The 19,644-nt window shown below is 38.6% G+C and overlaps 1 protein-coding gene across 2 annotated transcripts; it reads left to right on the top strand.

The window, feature by feature from the left end:
- The first annotated feature begins 698 nt into the window (after nt 1-698).
- Nucleotides 699-18,218, top strand: LOC114046245 (testis-expressed protein 30-like). 2 transcript variants are annotated; one of them, XM_027866504.1, is made up of 6 exons: nt 699-790; nt 10,950-11,023; nt 11,285-11,530; nt 15,638-15,689; nt 16,573-16,778; nt 17,804-18,218. In XM_027866504.1, the coding sequence occupies exons 2-6, from the start codon at nt 11,006-11,008 to the stop codon at nt 17,975-17,977; spliced, it is 696 nt and encodes a 231-aa protein (XP_027722305.1). In that variant the 5' UTR covers nt 699-790; nt 10,950-11,005; the 3' UTR covers nt 17,978-18,218. The 2 variants fall into 2 exon arrangements, with proteins under 2 accessions (XP_027722305.1, XP_027722306.1); XM_027866505.1 differs by lacking the exon at nt 699-790 and adding an exon at nt 989-1,165.
- The last annotated feature ends 1,426 nt before the right edge of the window (nt 18,219-19,644 follow it).

The raw sequence follows: 19,644 nt of genomic DNA, 5'->3' as shown, positions 1-19,644 counted from the left end.
AATAGGACACGACTGAACAACAAATAGATCCCTTGGAAAGTAGTTTTTTTTTCTTTTTTTAAACCTTAATTTTATTGGGGGGAGGGGTCACTGATGGGGCTGCAAGATTGGGGTGCTATGTTTTCCAGGATGGTAGCAGTGAAGATGAGCGATTGCTCAAAGGCATCTGTGCTAATAGTGAATGGAGGACTGGGTCTCCCCGATTCGGGATGCCCTTAGTTCAAATTCTGACTCCTACAGTTAACGAGCCGTGGGACCTGGAGCGAGTCGCTTAAACCTCCCCTGGCCTCCATTTTCTCAACCTCAAAATGAACCTCATCCCTTCCCTATCGTCAAGAGGTTTGCTACGTACTCGGGACATAGTAGGTGCTCAATAAATGCAAGTCCCCTTCTCCCTTTTTCTTTTCCCCTTCCAGCTCTGAATCCAGTAAGAGACTAAAGTTTTTTTCTCTCTCTGGCGCTGGATGCAATTCAGGAGCGCCGCTAGTTCACCCAACCCGCGGATTCGCGTGACTATTAGCAGCTGGGCATCGAGCCTGGCATACAGAAGGCGCTCAATAAATGTCCACGGACTGTTTTATTATTGAGTAGCTACGGCAGCTGAGAGAGTAGCCCAGGACAGCAATCGTTAACGGCGGCGGCGTGCGGCGTGCGGCGTGCGGCGTGGGGAGGGGCCAAGATCCAGGAAAAGACAAATCAGACCCAGGGCCTACCACCGGGGAGGGTGGGAGGTGGGGTAGAAAGAGCCAAGCTCCCGGAAGCACGCCCGCGGACTCCGGGCTTTTTCCAGGTAAGCAGGGTTTGGAACAAAGCAAGCGAGCCCCTCCCGGATCCTGTGCGCAACTGTGCCAGCGTGCACACGATTGCACACGATTGCACCAGCGTGCAACGCTGAACGGAACCTCCAAACTAGCTTGATTGGTGCATTCGGATTCAACTAATCAATTCCCCGCGCGGGTCTCCCCGCCCTTCGCTGCTTCCTCGGGTGTGCTGTGGCTGCTGCGTGTCGCGCCCTGATTGGAGGAACTGTCATCTGGGAGGAAGTTCTCGTGCTTAATTGCCACTCTTAGATAACTTAGATAATTGCCACAGTGAGCCAACTGTGCAGTGGGCTTTCCCCAGCTAGACCGTAAGCGCCCCCAGGGCAGGCAGCGGCATTGCTTAGGTATTCCCGCGCCCCGCGCCGGTAGTGGTAGCTCGGGGATTGTTTTACCGAAGGGAGAGGGTTGGCCAGTGGCCTCCAGCGCCCGCATCTCCGCGCTGCATTGCGGCGACCCCCTGCCCCCACCCCCAGTCTGCACCAGGTTTAGTTTCCCACCCCACAGTGTCCCTCCTGATGTTTAGCTTGCTTTGCTGTCCGAGATGGTCTGTCCGTTTGGACGGGGCTGGGGAGCCATGCAAGCCTCTAGGAGGCTGCAGTGGAGGTGAAGGGAGCCAGAGATTTCAAGACGCGGAGGTGAAGAGGGAAAGCATTCTGAGGATTCTGGATTGAGAGCTTGGAAATCTGCCATGTAGTCCAGGCCCCTCATTTTGCAGATGAGGAAATTGAGGCTCAGGGTCATAGAGGTAGTAAATGATGGTCGGGGGAATTTGAACTCTGGCCCTTAGGGTAAAGCTCTGTGCTATTCTCCTCCCCCCCCTCCCTCCCCCTCCTTCTCCCCTCCCCTTCTTCCCCCTCCTACTCTTCCTCCACTTTCTTTTAGATTCTTAGAGGATTCTGTGGTAGGAGAATCCACGGGAGGCACAGAGACCCTTTCAGAGGGCCCATGAGGTCAAAACTATTTTCATAGTAAGACTGATGTTGTTACCATATTATAGGCAACACTCCTTGCTTTTCCAACTAAATATATGTGGGAAGTCAGATTTTCTTTATATATTGCAACCAAAATAACGTATTGAAAAGGATTGAGGGGCAGCTAGGTGGCGCAGTGGATAGAGCACCAGCCCTGAAGTCAGGAGGACCTGAGTTCAAATTTGGACTCAGACCAAGTACTTGACACTAGCGGTGTGACCCTGGGCAAGTCGCTTAACCCCAACTGCCTTTAAAAAAGATTAAAATTAAATGAAAAGGATTGAATGCAGAAGCAGATATGAGGATTAGGCTGCCTTCTATTATTAAGCTAGAAATTAAAGAAATTTGCAGAAAATATTTTAAAATGTCACTTTCCTCACTCTTTTATATGTAATTACTTTAAAAATATGTGTTATTTATGTTACTGTGCCTTGAATTTATTGTTATTTTTAAGTGAATTAACAAATATTTAAAAAATTTATCAGTTTTAATTTTTAATGTAAATTTAGTAGCTATAAACCGCATAAACAAAAGTTCTTTGTAGTCTCAGTAGTTTTTAAGTGTGCAAAGGTGTCCTGAGACCAAAAAGTTTGTGAACTACTGACTTTGAACACTGAGAAATAGTAAGTTGCCCAGGGTCTCACAGCCAGTATGTGTCAGAGGTAGGACTTGAACCCAGGTTTTCCTAGCATTGAGGCCCTCTCTATCCACTGTGCCACAGTGAGTATTTGGTGACCCTATATAAAAGCAAAAATTGCCGGGTCTTGCAGCTTGCCTTCTCTGAGGGTTGTTGTTGTTCATCCTTAATTCTCAAAGAGGACCGGCCACATCAGGAGGGTAATGTCTTGACTTGTGAGTGAGCTGGATTTAAGTGAGGCAGAGCTGTGCAAAGTTGTCAGCTTTAGTCTCTCCTCTGGAGCAACCTTGAAAGATAGGCAAGATTGAGATGGTGAAGGGTTTTAAATGACAAGAATGGGAGTTTGTGTTTTGTCCTGTGGGCAGGAGGGAGTCGGAGAAACTTTTTGAGCAGAGGAATGAGACCTGCACTTTGCATTGATCAAGTTGGCAGCTAAATGTGGGATGGATTTGAGAGACTATGCAGGCAAACTAATTAGTGTGCTATTGAAATAGCCTGTGAGAGATAATAAGGAGGGCCAGACCTAAGGTGGCTGTGGTAGGAGTAGAGAGAAGGAGACAAAAATGAGAAATGTTGAGGAGGTAGAATCTACTAGGTTTGGCAACTGAACAGATCACTTGGGGAAGGAAGAAGGAAAGTTGTTTAGATCTGACTTTATTTGTGTGAAAAATGTTTTATAATTGTGTTCATATAGTTCCTGGGTTTGTCTTGGCAGGCGAACTCCCAAGTATTGTATATTGTTTACAGTTATTTTAAATGGAATTTCTCTTTCTATCTCTTGCTGCTGGACTAGGTTGATAGTATATAGAAAGGCTGATGATTTATGTGGGTTTATTTTGTATTCTGCAACTTTGCTAAAGTTAATTATTTCAAGCAGTTTTTTAGTTGATTCTAAAGGATTCTCTAAGTATAACATCTGCAAAGAGTGATCGTTTTGTTTCCTCATTGCCTAATCGAATTCCTTCAATTTATTTTTCTTCTTTTATTGCTATGCTTAACATTTCTAGTACAATATTGACTAATAAAGGTGATAATGGGCATTTTTGCTTCACCCCTGATTATATTGAGAAGGCTTCTAGTTTATCCCCATTACAGATAATGCTTACCATTGTTTTAGATAAATATTACTTATTTTAAGCTCCATTTATTCCTATGCTTCCTAGTGTTTTAATAGGAATGGGGTTGTCAAAGGTTTTTTCTGCATCTATTGAGATAATCATGTGATTTCTGTTAGTTTTATTGATATGGTCAATTGTACTTATAGTTTTCGTAATATTGAACCAGCCCTGCATTCCTGGTGTAAATCCCACCTGGTCATAGAGTATGATCTTTCTGATATATTGCTTGTAATCTCTTTGCTAGTACTTTAATTAAATTTTTTGCATCACTATTCATTAGGGAAGTTAGTCTATAATTTTCTTTCTCTGTTTTGACTCTTCCTGGTTTAGGTATCAGTGCCATATTTGTGTCAAAAAAGGAATTTGGTAGGACTTTGCTTATTTTTCCAAATAGTTTATATAGAATTAGAATTAATTGTTCTTTAAATGTTTGGTATATTTCACTTGTGAATCCATCTGCTCCTGGAATTTTTTCCTTAGGGAGCTCGTAGATGGCTTGTTCAATTTATTTTTCTAAGGGTTATTTAAGTATTCGATTTCCTTTTTTAATCTGGGCAATTTATATTTTTGTTAATTTTCATCCATTTCACTTAGATTGTTAGATTTGTTGGCATATAATTAGGTAAAATAGTTTCTAATAATTTCTTTAATTTCATCTTCATTGGTGGTAAATTCACCCTTTTCATTTTTGATACTGATAGTTTCGTTTTCTTTTTTTAATCAAATTAAGAAGTGGTTTATCTATTTTATGAGTTTCCCCCCAAAAAAACCCATCTCCTAGTTATATTCATTAAGTCAATAGTTTTCTTACTTTCTGTTTAATTAATCTCTCCTTTGATTTTCAGGATTTCCAATTTGGTGTTTAATTGGGATTTTTGATTTGTTCTTTTTCTAGTTTTTTTTTATAATTGCATGCCCAAATTATTGATCTGCTCTGTCTCTATTTTATTGATGTAAGCATTTACAGATGTAAATTTTCCCCTAAGTGCTGCTTTAGGTGCATCCCATAAATTTTGATGTTTCATTGTAATCGTTCTTGTTAATGAAATTTTTAATTATTTCTATGACCCACTCATTCATTAGGATTAAATTATATTGTTTCCAATTAATTTTTTTTTGCTTAGGCAGTTGGGGTTAAGTGACTTGCCCAGGGTCACACAGTTAGTAAGTGTCAAGTGGTGGGTCTGAGGCCAGATTTGAACTTAGGTCCTCCTGACTTCAGGGCTGGTGCTCTATCCATTGGGCTTCCTAGCTGCCTCTCCAATTAATTTTTAATCTGTTTCCATGGTCCTTTATTGAATGTAATTGTTATTGCATTATGATCTGAAAAAGATGCATTTAACATTTCTGATTTTCTGCATGTGGTTGTGAGGTTTTTATGCTCTTAAACATGGTCAATTTTTGTGAAGGTGCCATGTACAGATGGAAATTAAAAGGTAAACTTCTTATTATTCCCTTTCAGTTTTCTCCAGAGGTCTATCATAGCTAACTTTTCTAAAAATCTGTTAATTTCCTTAACTTCTGTTTTTTTGTTTTTTTTTTTATTGTTGTTAGATTTATCTATTTCTCAGAGGGGAAAGTTAAGGTCCCCCAATGGTATGGTTTTACTGTCTATTTCCTCCTGTAACTCATTAACTTTTCCTTTAAGAATTGGGATGCTATATAGTATTTAGTGCATATATGTTGAGTATTGATACTATTTCATTGTCTGTGGTACCTTTTAGCAATATATAGTTTCCTTCCATATCTTTTTAAATTAGATATAATTTTGCTTTTATTTTGTCTGAGATCATTTTTTTTTAATTTCAGCTGAAACATAATAGATTCTGCTCTAGCCTCTTATTTTGGCTCTATGTATCTCTCTGTTTCAAGTGTGTTTCATATAAACAACATATTGTGGGATTCTGGTGTGAATTCATCCCATTCCATGCACATGTGTATTTCCCTTTAATGTAAAAGCAGCTAAATCTTGTGTTATCTTGACTATGGCTCCATGATATTTGAATTGTTTCTTTCCACCTGCTTGCAACATTTCTTATTGACCTGGGAGCTTTGGAATTTGGCTGTAACATTCCTGGGAGTTTTCATTTGGGGATCTCTTTCTTTTTTACGTAAATAGCATTTTTTTCCCAATTACATATTAAGATAGTTTTCAACATTGATTTTTTGTAAGATTTTGAGTCCCAAACATTTTTCTCTGTCTCCCTTCCCAAGACAGCAGTCACTGATACAGGTTATACATGTGCAGTCATGTTAAACATAATGGAACAAAAAAAAACAACCCAATAAAAAAAGTGAAAACAATTTACTTTAATCTGTATTGAGACTCCATCAGTTCTTTCTCTGGATGTGTATAACATTTTCCATCATGAGTCTTTTGGAATTGTCTTAGACCATTGTATTAATGAGAAGAACTAAGTCTATCATCTCAGTGTTTCTGTTAACTGTGTACAATGTTCTCCTGGTTCTGCTCACTTCACTCAGCGTCAGTTCATGTAAGTCTTTACAGGTTTTTCTGAAATCTGCCTACTTATCATTTCTTATTGCACAGTAATATTCCAGTTTATTTATAACAACTTGTTCAGGCATTCCCTAGTTGATGAGCATCCCCTCAATTTCCAATTCTGTGCCACCACAAAAAGAGCTATAAATATTTTTGTACATGTGGGTCCTTTTCCCTTTTTTATGACTTCCTTGGGATACAGACTTAGTAGTGGTATTGCTGGGTCAAAGGGTATGCACAGTTTGGTTGCCCTTTGGGCATAGTTTCAAATTGCTCTCCAGAGTGGTTGGATTAGTACACAATGCCCCTAGTAAGGCATTAGTGTTCCAGTTTTCCTACATCTTCTCCAACATTTATCATTTTCCCTTTCTGTCATTTTAGCCAATCTGATAGGTGTGAGTTGGTACCTCAGTTATGTTAATTTGCATTTTTCTAATCAAAAGTGATTTAGAGCACTTCTTCATATGCCTAGAGATAGTTTCAATTTCTTCATCTGAAAACTGCCTATTCATGTCCTTTGACCATTTATCAGTTGAGGAATGTCTTGTATCTTTATGCATTTGACTCAGTTCTCTATATATTTGAGAAATGCCTTTATCAGAAACACTTGCTGTAAAAAATTGTTTCCTAATTTTCTGCTTTCCTTCTAATCTTGGTTGCATTGGTTTTGTTTGTGCAAAACCTTTTTAATTTAATGTAATTAAAATTATCCATTTTGCATTTCATAATGCTCTCTATCTCTTGTGTGGTCATAAATTTTTCCCATATTCATAGATCTGACAGGTAAACCATTTTTTGCTCTCCTAGTTTGTTTATGCTATTACCCTTTATGTCTAAATGATGTACCGGTGTTGACTTCATCTTGGGATACAGTGTGAGATGTTGGTTTATACCTAGTTTCTGCCACACTATTTTCTTGGTATCTCTTTCAGAAGCTAATTGGTGGATTCTTTCAATGTCTATTTTACCCCCTGGTTCTTGGATATCTGGGCAATTTTCCTTGATAGTTTCTTGAAAGATGATATCTTTGATCATGGCTTTCAGGGGGTCTAATAATTCTTAAATTATCTCTCCTCAGTGTATTTTCCAAGTCAGTTGTTTTTCTAATGAGATGAGTAAAATGACATTTTTTTCTATTTCATTCTTGTGATTTTTTTTTTTCTTGATGTCTCATGAAGTCATTAGCTTTCACTTGCCCAATTCTAATTGTTAGGGAATTATTTTCTTCAGTGAGCTTTTATACCTTTTTTCCCATTTGGCCAATTCAATTTTTTAAGGAATTCTTTTCTTCAATTCTTTTACCATTTGGCCAATTTTGTTTTTTGAGATACTATTTTCTTCAGTATTTTTCTGTATTTCTTGTGCCAAGCTGTTGCCTTTCTTTTCATAATTTTCTTCCATCAGTCTCATTCCTTCTCCCCATTTTTTTCTCTTTCTTTCTTATTTGATCTTTAAAATCCTTTTTGAACTCTTCCAGGAATTCTTTTTGGACTCATGTTCAGTTCACATTTTTCTTCGAGGTTTTGTATATAGCTATTTTGACTTGTCTTCTAATGAATTTGTGCCTTGATATTCCCTGTCACCACAGTAACTTCCTATGGTCAGATTCTTTTTTTGTTGTTTGCTCATTTTTCTAGCCCCTTCCTGACTTTAAACTTTATGTTTTTATGCTCTGCTCCCAGGTTGGAGGGGATACTGTCCCAAGTTTCAGGTTTTTGTGTGCTTCTGTTTTCAGAGCTGGTTCTGGGGGTCGGTAAGTTTTCAGTTCTTCCACGGTGGTAGGATCTGATGAAAAGTGGCCCCTGCTTTCCTGGCCTGCGTTCTGGTCTGTGAGCGACCAAAAGTATTCTTCTTCAGGACTTCTGACCAGCCTCCTGCTCTCTTGTGGCCATAAATACTGTTGCTTCTTATGTCCTTAGAAATGTGACTCGGGTCCCTGCTCTCCTGCAGTTGCAAAAGCTAGTGCTTTTTTCTGTCGTGGTCCTGATACTAGGGCCCCTGCTGCTTTATAAGTGACCACAAGCATTTTTCTCTGCCCTGGAACTGTGACCAGGGCCCCTGCTTTGCCTGCAGAAGCAAGCACTAGTGAGCTAGTTCTCCTTTTTGCCCTGGGATTGCACGCTGGCATTGTATATGGGAAATGCAACACAGTCCTGTCCCCAGCACCAGCAAAGAGTCCCCTGTAATCTCCTTTTGACCAGTTGTCCACCCCTTTACTCTTTGTGGGTTGAGAGCTCCAGAAGCTATAGCTGCCTTATGTAGCCACTTCCAAGGGCCGATGCTGGCTTGCCAGCGCATGGCCTGCGCTGCCCTGTACTGCAGACCCACTCGCTGCTCCAGTGGGACAGAACTTTCCTGCCAACCCCCCAGGTTGTCTTGGGCTGGAAAATCATTTCACCCCAACCTTTTGTTGGTTTTCCCACTCTGGAGTTCTAGTTGAGAATTCTGTTTGGAGGGAAATTTGGGAGAGTTCAGGTGAGTCCCTACCTTTACTCCACCATTTTGGCCCCACCTCATCAAGGGAGAAACTTAACGAGATTGCTGTCTTCCTTCTCCTGTATGTGTATTTGTAGAAGATAGGTTGTTTTCTCCTTGTGAATGTTAAGGAACTTGAGAGCAGAGACTGTTTTTGCTTTTTGTTGCGTTCTTACCATCTAGCGTGGCCTATCACTTAGTTCTTAATGAATGCTTGTTGACTGCATTCTGACATTTTTTTTTCCTTTTTATTTTCTTTGTGTGTTGTTGAGTCATTTCAGTTGACTTTATTGGAGGTTTTCTTGGCAAAGATCCTGAAGTGGTAGGCCATTTCCTTCTCTAGCTCATTTTATAGATGAGGAAATGAAGCAAAGTTTGCCTGGAGTCACACAGCTAGTAAGTGTCTGAGACCAGCTTCGAACTCAGGAAGACGAGGTTTCCCAACTCCAGGGCCGGTGCTCTATCTGCTGCGCCATCTAGTTGCCCCTTTCTGTGTGTGACCTTGGACATGTCATGTCTCTTTTCTGAAGCTCAGTTTTCCTTCTGTAAAATGAAAGGGTTGGTCTTCCTGGTCTGTCTCCATGTTTATTGGCTAATTGTGTGAACACCTATGTTCACTTTCTGCCAACAGGACAAGACTTGTGCCAGTGACCTAAAGACTGTGTAGACTATCATTGCCTGCCTACAGTTAATACCACTCCTGAAATGTTCTAGAATGTTTCTTCTAACCGTTGCCACAACAAATGTTAAGTTCTCAAAGGTTGAGGGGGAATGCAGGAGAAAAGAAAGGTTTAAATCTCTAGAAAAGGTAAGAAGGGCTAGTTCAGCCAGGGAATAGTAGGGTGCCTGGCAGTGGTTATGGTATGAACAATGGAAGGTTTTGACAAGTAAGATAGTAATGAAAAAATAGAAGAGGACTATCTAAATAATGGTAGGATACCGTAGCCCTGCTTCGTGGTTGTCTGTGTCTGGGATTAATGATTTTTAGAATCTTGCCCATTTCAATTCAGCCAACATTTATCAAACATCTACTCCATTCAAGGCACCTGTGTAACTGGTGGAAATACTAAGCTTTTTTTTTAAATGCCATAGTTTTTTATCTTAAAGAGCTTATGTTCTTTTGTCAGGTAGGATGTAGGCAAGTATAATATAAGGGTTGGGAGTGATGGTGCCAAAGGAATCCAGATGACATGCTCTCTGTAAGGAAAACTTGAGGAAGAAGTAATTTTACCCAAGGCAGGGGGTTATTCAGAAAAGGCTTCCTGGAGGAGGTGGCTTGAAGTTCTTTGAGAGAAGAGACCCCATCTTATTCATCTGTGAATTCCCTGGTTGAGTGTAGTGCTTTCCATAAATCAAGATTCTTAATGTATCAAATGTCTGAGAAGTAGAAAGTGAAGGATTCTGAAAGTCAGAGATGGAGAAGGAATATATTCCAGGTATGGCCTTCCCACAATAGTATGTTGTGCTTTACAGTGGAAAGAGCATGGCTCTGTATTCAGAGGATGTGGTTAAAAAAAAATAAATAAATCTTCCTCTGATACCACCTGTATGAGTTTGGATATATCACTTAACCTTATTGGGCCTCACTTTCCTTAACTGTAATAGGTGATTAGACTAATTGGCCTCTAAGGTCCTTTTCCATCTCTCGATCTCTGATTCTGTAATGGTAAAGTAGAACCACTGATGTAGGATTCTCTCTTCCAGGACCAGTTTAGTGGAGTTCGTTACATCTTATTTGTCTTAGGATTCACAGTTGAGCTTTCACCACGGTCCACGGTTCTTGTTGGGAGACCTTTTCAGACTTCTGCTTCTTCTTTTGGAGAGGAAGCAGCCTCTTCCAGCTGGCCCATTTGATCCAGACTTCCATGTTGGCTTTTCAAACCAGCATAGGTCAATTTCCTCATTTTACTGGCAGCTTGGTAGAGTAGTGGATGGATTTCTGGACTGGCAATAAAGGAAGACCTGAGTTTCAAATCTTCTCTCAGACATTATTAGTTGTGTGACCCTGGATAAGCCATTTAACTTCTCTCGACCTCATTTTCTCCATCTGCAAAATGAAGATAATGGTGTCTCCTTTTCTATGTCATCATTATCGTCATCATCATCATTGTTATGGGAAGAAGTTCCAAAAAATGAGTTAATCAAGGTTCCACAGATTGAAGGTCACTAGCAAAAGTCAACTTTTTCCCACTGTGCCATGTTTCCTTGGTGTCATATTCTGTTCCGTTTATTACTCTCTTACTCCCCTTGGTCATAAAACCAATGAAGAGTATCCATGGGAACCATGAGAAATGATGAAAAGAACCTTCAATACTTAACATCCACTGTGGTCAAAATCAGTTCAGAATGGCAAGTGGCTTTTAACGTGTTTGTCTTTGCTGTTCAAAGTGGTCATTCACCTCAGTAATTTTTTTGTGATTGCAGGTCAGAGGTGTTTGCTTCAAAGATATTCATGCTGAGTTTCTAAATTGATCCTGAACATGAGTAATTATACAGAGGTAATGCATGTTCATTCATTTACTTTATTTCTGGATTATTGAATTTCTCTCTCCTTTTTTCTAAGATGTTTAACTTCAGGCCATTCTTTCCTTCCAGTTTCAGCCTCCAACAATAATCTTACTTGTTTCTATGTTCTCTCTTGAGACCAGGCATTGTAATCCTGTGGCAGATGCCAGGATGTCTCTCAGAGCTGAACAATCTGACTATTGTTAGTTGGGCTAAGGAGTAATTATTTGTCCCTTTGGTCTATTCCTTTGTAGGTTGAAGTGAAAATACCTTTTGAAAATAAGAACCTAGATGCTGTTTGTTCTGTCCCTGACAAGATATTAACTGACCAGGTGTTAATATACGCAGTGATTCTTACCCATGGAGCCGCAGGAGATATGAATTTTCCTCAGTTGAAGTCACTGGCAAACCATCTTGCGCGTCATGGAATCCTGTGCCTGAGGTTTACTTGCAAAGGCCTCAATATTACACACAGAATAAAGGCATATAAAGCAGTTTTGGTAAGATAAGTCAGTTGCTTTGTTTCATAAAGAAAGATTCTGTTTAAGAAAATCCAGTGGAAAATGAATATATTCATTTGGTTCAGCATTTCTGGGGGCATTTATTCAACAAACACTTATGGAAAACCTACTTTTAGGCAAGGCACCCAAAGATAAATAAGATGTGGTCACTTTCCTCAAGGCAGTTGCCATAGTTGACAGAAAGGGCTGAACTCAGAATCAGGAAGACCTTCAAATCCTGCTTCACACACCTGCCGCATTTACTAGTGGTGAGTCCTTTGGCAAATCACTTAACCTCTTCTGGCCTCAGTTTCCTCATCTGTAAAAAGATAATTATAGAACCTACCTCATCAGGTTATATGAGAATCAAATGAGATAACATATATAAATAAGGCATGTTGTAAAACTTAGAGTACTATACAAATGTTCGTTATTTTCTAAGTTAAGAACGATAAGCAAGTGTATACCAGTAACTGAGATACATAGTGCTATGTGGAGAGTGCCATCTGAGAATTATAAATAAAATATTATGAAAATTCAGGAGGGAGCTATCATTTCTGACCATCGGTGAATAAGGGAAGGCTTCATGGAGGTGGCAGAGTAGTGAAAGCGGGGATGGTGAGTGATAAAGCACAAGGGTATGTTTGGGTCAGATTGTTAATGACCTTGACTACTAATTTCAGGAGTTTGAGGCTCATTCAGTAGAAAATGGAGGACCATGGAAGATATATCCTTACAAATAACTTTTTTGGGGCAGCAAATTAATATTTTTATCATCAAATTCTCGTGTTTGCTAGTGGGAGAGTTGTTTCCATGGTGATAAGCCCAGCATCACAATTACAGCCCTGTGACATTTCCACAAGGAGTCTTAGTCTAATGGAAGTATTGGTATAGTTGGGATTCTGAACTGATACTAGATTATGTGGTTATAGCAAAACTTTGTAGGCCCTGCTTGGGTGCATTATCTACTCTTTTCTGAATGATCTGTTCTTTCTCCAGGCTATCTTAACAACCTTGTCAGATTATGCTTCTAAAGCACAGCTCTGTTCATGTCACTCCCCCACGCCCAAAGCTTTCAGTGACTTCCTGTTGCTTATTAAATAAAGTCTAAATTCATTAGCGTTTCTTGAAGCCCCCCCCAACTAGTTAGTTGCCGTCTACTTCTCTAGCTTTAGCTCCAACTACTCACTCTATATTCTGTTCTAGCTGAATAAGATTATTATTCACTGTTCCTCACATGTATTTGGTGCTCTGTGAAACAATGCCACCTTCAACATCTCTCCCAGTTGAAATACTACCCATCCTCAAAGCCTAGCTAAAATGCTACTCCCCCTTAAGACTTTGATTTAAGGTGAATGGAACTCCTCCCTTTGTTTTTTTCTAACATTTTGTTTTTATATTTTGTATTTATGTCTTAATTGCTCAGAACTGACTGAAAGTTCCTTAAGGAAAAGACCATGTCTCATATTTTACATTCACCTTTGTACTAAGCGTAGTGCTTTGCAATTAATGTTTATGGAACTGAAAAATGAAAAATACTTTTAGAATCTCGAGTGGTATATTTTTCATGGATTTTCACAGATTTGAGGAGGACCACAGGTCCTCCTAATAAGGCAACATCTTGCTGTGCCTCTGAAATGTTATTTTGATTTGGAACTTCTTACAGAATCTCTGAGTTGAAAGGGACCTGAGAGAGGCTAGCTAATCACCTGTCAAACTCGTGTTTGAAAGTCACCACCAAGTCCCCATCTAAGGAACCCCTCACCTTGTGAGGCAGCTCATTCTAATTTTGGACAACTGTGATTTTTAGGAAGTTTTTCCTTTCATTAAGCCAAAATCCTTCTTGAGACTTTCACCTATTTCTTTTTTTTTTTTAAATAATTTTTATTGATGTTTTTCGTTTCTTACATCGTCATAGTATCCCATACATCCTTTCTCATCTCCCTTCCCAAGGGCCATCCTATGTAATAAATAGTTTTTGAAAAGAAAAAGAGTCAGCACAATTGATGCATGCATTTAGAAAGTCCCAAAACACGTGCAATGTATGGCACCTGTGAATCTCCCCCCTTCCTAACAAATTTTTCCTTTTTTGTTCAATGTAATTTTTAAAATTTTAAACTTAAGTATAAAATGAGAAAAGAAAAAAAAAACCAAAACATTTCCATGTACACAGCAGACTACAGGAGAGGATTCAAAATAAAACAATAAATTTACATTTCAAGAAAACCTATATAATAAATACTACATGTTTTCAAAGCTGCCCAGCTTTTCTTTGCTTCCTTGTTGGTTTTCTTTTGTTCTCTGCTGTGTACTTTTTACTTTATTTTTTCCCCTCCTCCCCCCAAGAAGACTACAATTAAGCGTGTGTGTGTGTGTATGTATATGTATATATATATACATACACATATGTATACATATATAGATTTCTATAAACATATACATATTTACATCTATGTGCTCATACACCTGTGAAATAAGGACTGTAGCTTATTTCTACCTGTCATCTGTTTGTCTGAGGGTGGAAAGCATCTTCCTTCATAGGTCCAAGTCTTTCCATGTTTTTCTAAATCAACCAGCTCATTATTTTCTACTCCACAGTGATATTCCAACCATATCACATCCTATCTGAGAGATTGTCTATGAAACTTACACTTATTTCTCATAGTTCTATTCTTTGGGGCTAAGTAAAACCATAATGAACTTGTCCACATTACTGACAAGGTGTCCAATACTTGAACACAGCTGTTTTATTCCCTCCTATATCCCTCCTATCTACCTCTATCTGTCCTTAGTCATTTCTAGTCTAATCATCCCTTGTTCAATTAAACAAATATATCTTAAGCACTGCTATGCTAGGCGCTTAGGATGCAAACAAAATAATCCCTTTAGTTAAGGTGCTTTTAAATTCTACTTGAGGGTGAGTGATGGATAACAAATGGATAAAGGTAAGTTTAGTGCAAAATAGGCATTGATGGTGACCAAGGAGAGAGCCAGACAGAGTCCTTTAGAAATAGTTGGGGTGTGAAGAGGATATGTTTAGGTAAGAGTATTGGGAAAAAGGTTCTTTGGAGTAAATGGTATCTGAAATGAACCTTGAATGAAAATAAAGATTAATATGAGGAGAGAGTATATTCCAGGCATAGGGGATGCCAGCCCATATACATGGAGATTGTAGATGGCATGTTGGATTTGATAAACAATTCCTCTCCCCTTTTTTTTTCCAGCCAAAGACAAGGTTTATTAGAACATCCGCCATAGTGGCCGGACTCTTAAGGAATCTAAGTATTTGTATCATTAATGCAAGTGGGCCAGATCTTAAGGATCTAAGCATTAGGCTAGATTTTAAGAATCTGAGCACCTTAATGTAGACAAGATGAATCTTACATACAGAAAGACTGTGGGAGAGATCCAAGAGTAGCCAAGTAGTCTAGGTGACTGGAGGAGGGGTCTAAGGAGCATCTGAATGAGAGTAGCCAGTAAGCAGAAGTGAACTGAATTCCAGGGCCCTGGACCACATGGCCAAGGGAGACTGGAGTCTAGATAGGATTAAGGCTGGGAAGTGGCCAGGGGCAATTGGGAGGTAACCTAACAGAATAAGGCCAGTTGAGTGGATTACTAAATAGTCCCTTTTGACTGGAGTACTGAGGGCAGGTTAGGGAGTAGTGACTTCCTCTTCTCTCACCATCTTGGTGCCTGGGGACACATTTCAGTCTATCCTAAAATGTTATTCCTGGAAACAGACAATTCAGCTGAGAGTTGATGAGGTCAGAACACAGCACTTCCCTTGTTCCAAATCTTTTGTGCTTATTAATGCAGTCTATGGTCATACTAGTTTTTTTTATAGAATCGGCCCATAGTTGAATAGGAAAGCCCTTTTCAACATCTTCAACAAATAGCCATCCAGCCTTTACCTGGAGACCTTTTTTGTTACACACACATTGAAATATTGTTCACTCCTGACAGAAAACACCAATTAATCTCAAACTCAAAAGTACACCAAGTACTTTATTTAACATGGATATAAGAACCACCCACGTTATATGTTTTCCTATGCCTAGGGGAATACTTTCTGCATTAATTTCTTCATTTTTGGTTCATTTTTCTTAGGAATACCTGAAGACTTCAGATGAATACAGACTTGCAGGTATTTTCCTTGGAGGTAAGTTGCTGATCTTTCGATTTTGTTATTTAAAGATCTCCCTCTCCTTTTTTTTTTTTTTTTTTTTAAAACACATGTAGTCCATTATTGAAGAAGTGCATTATGTTGGCTATTGGATGATGAATTTTGGTTCTGTAGCAGTTCATGAAGGCAGTCTTTAAAACCCTACATTGACAAAATTATGGATTCTAAAAATATTGAAGAAATGATAGAAGAGGAATAAAATTGAACAGAATGCTAATGTTAGGACCCTTTTAAAAATTGTTCTGAATGATAACTTAGTAGAATCTCAAAGCACTTTTCTGGCTTCAATTAACTTTGTATCTGCTGTCTACTTTGTATGAGAAAATGGCACTAAGAAAAGGAGACAGGCATTCTCCCCTCATCCATTATTGTTCAGGCAAGAAGATCCCTTTGATAGTATTGTCCTTAAAGGGAAGCCAGCAAAAAGAGCACATAATTTAGAGAAGGAAAATCTGGGTTTCATATCCCAGCTTTCCCACTGATTACTTATCTGTGTGACCTTGGGTAAGTCACTTAGCACTTCTAGGCCTCAGTTTCCTTATCTGTAAGATGAAAAGATTGGAGTAGATGACTTTTAAGGTCCCTTCCAGCTCTCCACCTGTGAGCCTCAGACCCTCAGAAAATCATGGCAGCCTGACATTTGTATGGGCAAGATTTGTTATTAACCTTTTATCATTTCTTCTAGGACCTTCAAGGCTTCTGTTCATCTAAGTACCACATTCATTGTGTAGAACAAAGTGAAAAATGAATGCTGTCCCCTGGATGGGAGATGAGCTTTAAAGTTGGACCTTCTTTACTATAGCACTACTGTCTGTCCTCCTGGCTAACTTGATGTTTTTTTTTTTTTAAATGATTCTAGGTCGTTCTATGGGTTCTAGAGCTGCTGCCTCTGTGATGTGTCAGATTGAACCAGAAGATGTTGATGACTTTATCCGAGGTCTCATTTGCTTTTCTTATCCCCTGCACCGTCCAAAGCAGCAGCATAAGCTCAGAAATGAAAGTTTGCTGCTTATAAAGGGCCCCGTGCTCTTTGTTTCTGGTTCCGCAGACGAGATGTGTGAAAAGGTAACAACCGTGGTGTAGGGTGTTTATTAGATGAGGTTTTTCAGGAAGAAATAAACTTGCTTGGGAAATTCAGAATTGGTTCAGAAGAGCTGATCTTGTTTGTTGAGCTCATGTTCATTTTATATCCAAGGTACCCTGAGACATGAGAGAAGCAGAGAGCATAGATCCCATAGCTGCACTGGCCCATTTTGTATGGTAGGTAAGGACTACCTGGTCAAGTGAAAATGAACACTGACATACAGGAACAAGAAAAGTTCATCTTGAGTCTTCTGAGAGCTTTCATCATCTGTTATAGCTATATTATTAGCTCTGTAGGCTATTTCAACTTTTTAGCATTCAGCCATTTTATTCCTTTGTAAAAATTATTCCCGGCATAACCTTGTACAAGCATAACCTTGATAAGGACGTTAATATTTAACACACCGACTTCATCCTATAACATGGTAAAAATGGATCATTTGAAAGGACTTTAGAACTTAAGATCAACTCAGTGATGATCCAACATGATTCTAGAAGAGCAGTGATGAAGAATTTGACCCCCTTCCTGACAGGTAATAGATTAAAAATGCAGAATAAGACACATGTTTTTAGATATTCCAATGCAAGAATTTGTTTTGCTTAACATTTTCTTTTTTCAGTGGGTGTGGAGGAGGTGGGGAGAGAAAATGTTTATTAATTGAAAAAAATTGATTTAATATGGTGTTGCAATAACATACTAACGAGTAAAAGTTTTAACACAGTTCCCCAAACATCTGAATTTGTCTTTGGGAGTACCATACACAGTTCAGTTGACCTACAACTGGTAACACAATTATCAATAATAAATGCTAAGCAAATTGTTGTGCCTCCAGGGCTGAAAGAGATGGGTTGGATGGGTTGTCTCAGACATTAGGTGAGCGTCTTTGCATATATTCAAAGAGGGGGAGGAGAGAAGGTCCTAGTAACTTACTTGGTAGATGACATCATGGAGCATAATCACAAAATGAGCATTAAATCTGTTTTCCTCTATATATATTTTCTTTCAGAAATTGCTGGAGAAAGTAGCAAAGACAATGAAAGTCCCTACTAAGATCCACTGGGTTAAAAAAGCCAATCATTCCATGACAGTGAAAGGACGATCTGCAGATGATGTTTTGAAGGAAATCAACTCACATGTCCTTTCTTGGATCCAAGAAGTCATTGAACTGGATAAGAAATAATTCATTGATTAAAATGTGTCATTTGGAATTTGTATATTTGATTTGATATGCAAAACAGCAAATCTCAGAATTGTGAGGCATGTGTTAGACCTGTTTCTAATATGTCTTTATTAATGTACTTTGAATGCAAATGTTACCTTGTTTAAAAAGGAGATGTGAAAATATTCAGGTTATAATAGATCTAAATGGCTTTTATCAAATCTACTTTTTTAAAAATTAAATATATAGTTTTTCCCACTTATGCTACTTTGTTCCATAATTTGATGCTCATCAAATATTTCTTTAGAAATTTCTTTTAAAACAACCTAAACTATACAGTATGTTTGGTGCATTGATATTTTACAGAATGAATGAAATTATAGTTTAGACTGGTACCTTATACTGGTGAAATTATAGGTTTGGACAGCTAAGTAAAACCAGTCATGTAAGTGTGTAACTAATATTTTCTCTGAACAAAGAAGAAACAGTTACTTTCATATCACTTTACATATACAAACCCCCCCATAAATGTTTGTCATCTTTTATTTATTCCTGCGATAGATGCATGCCGTAGTGAGGTTAATATAGTGACTGCAAAAAGAGGGAGCATTTCTTCGGAACAAAAAACTTATGATACATACAACTCCAAAGTGAATTAACATGTTTTTAGCAATGACTTGGATAAAGGTGTAGATTATAAGCTTACCAAATTTTGCAAATGGCGCAAAGCTAGGAATTATAGTCAACACTTTGGATTAAACAGGATCCCAGAAGATCCTGACAAGCTTGGCCATTGGACTCAGTCTTGTAAGATGAGATTTAATAGAAATAAAGGAAAAGGGCTGGTTTGGTTTTTTTTTTTAGATTTAATTGATGTTCTTTTTCTTTTTCACATTACTCAGTTTCTAGTGACTCCACCTCCTCATTCTCCAGTACAAACCCTCCCTTATGCCAAAAATGATAGCTAAGCAAAAGAAACCAACATATCAACCAATAAATATAAAGTCTTACATTTAGGTTAAAAAAAAATTACCTTCACAAATACAAGACAGTGTGACTAGATAGTCATTCATCTGGTGGCTTTAATTCAGTTCAAACAATTTGAGTCAACAGTGTGATATGGCAGCTAGAAAAGCTAAGGTAATTGGGACTCACCAAGAGAAGTGTAGTGTCCAATACTAGAAACGCAATAATCCTCTATATTCTCTCTGCTGGGTAGATCACATCTGGGAATATTTTGTTCAGTTTTCCATGCCTTTCAGGAAAGGCATTGATAAGTTCTAGAATGTCCTTTGGAGAGCAACCTAGAATGGTGTAAGACCTCCAAATCTTTCCATCTGAGGATGAGTTGAAGGAACTGGAGATACAGCCTGAAGAACAGGAGAGTTTAGGAAGGATGTGATAATTATATTCAAGAATTTAAAGGGGCTGTTTCTTGGAGGAGGGACTGGACTCTTGTTATACTTACCCTTGGAGAGGTGTAGGTTATGGAGAACCAGATTTTAGCTCCACATAAGGAAACTTTTTTATTTTTATTTTTTTAAATATTTTTAATCTATCTATTCTTAGTTTTCAACATTCACTTCCACAAGATTTTGAGTTCCAGATTTTCTCTCCATCTCGCCATCATCTTTCCATGTAGGAATGTAAACAGTTCAACTTTAATAAGTCCCTTATGATTTCTCTTT

The sequence above is a fragment of the Vombatus ursinus genome, unplaced genomic scaffold, assembly GCF_900497805.2.
Source record: "Vombatus ursinus unplaced genomic scaffold, bare-nosed wombat genome assembly UNPS02014781.1, whole genome shotgun sequence".
Classification (NCBI taxonomy): domain Eukaryota; kingdom Metazoa; phylum Chordata; class Mammalia; order Diprotodontia; family Vombatidae; genus Vombatus; species Vombatus ursinus.
This window is presented reverse-complemented; position numbering and strand designations above follow the sequence as displayed.

What these genes read in the sequence shown, in the direction of transcription:
- LOC114046245 (XM_027866504.1), top strand. An exon ending in AGGCATATAAAGCAGTTTTG is followed by an intron (nt 11,531 to 15,637) that starts GTAAGATAAGTC and finishes CATTTTTCTTAG; the next exon opens with GAATACCTGAAGACTTCAGA. An exon ending in CAGACGAGATGTGTGAAAAG is followed by an intron (nt 16,779 to 17,803) that starts GTAACAACCGTG and finishes ATTTTCTTTCAG; the next exon opens with AAATTGCTGGAGAAAGTAGC.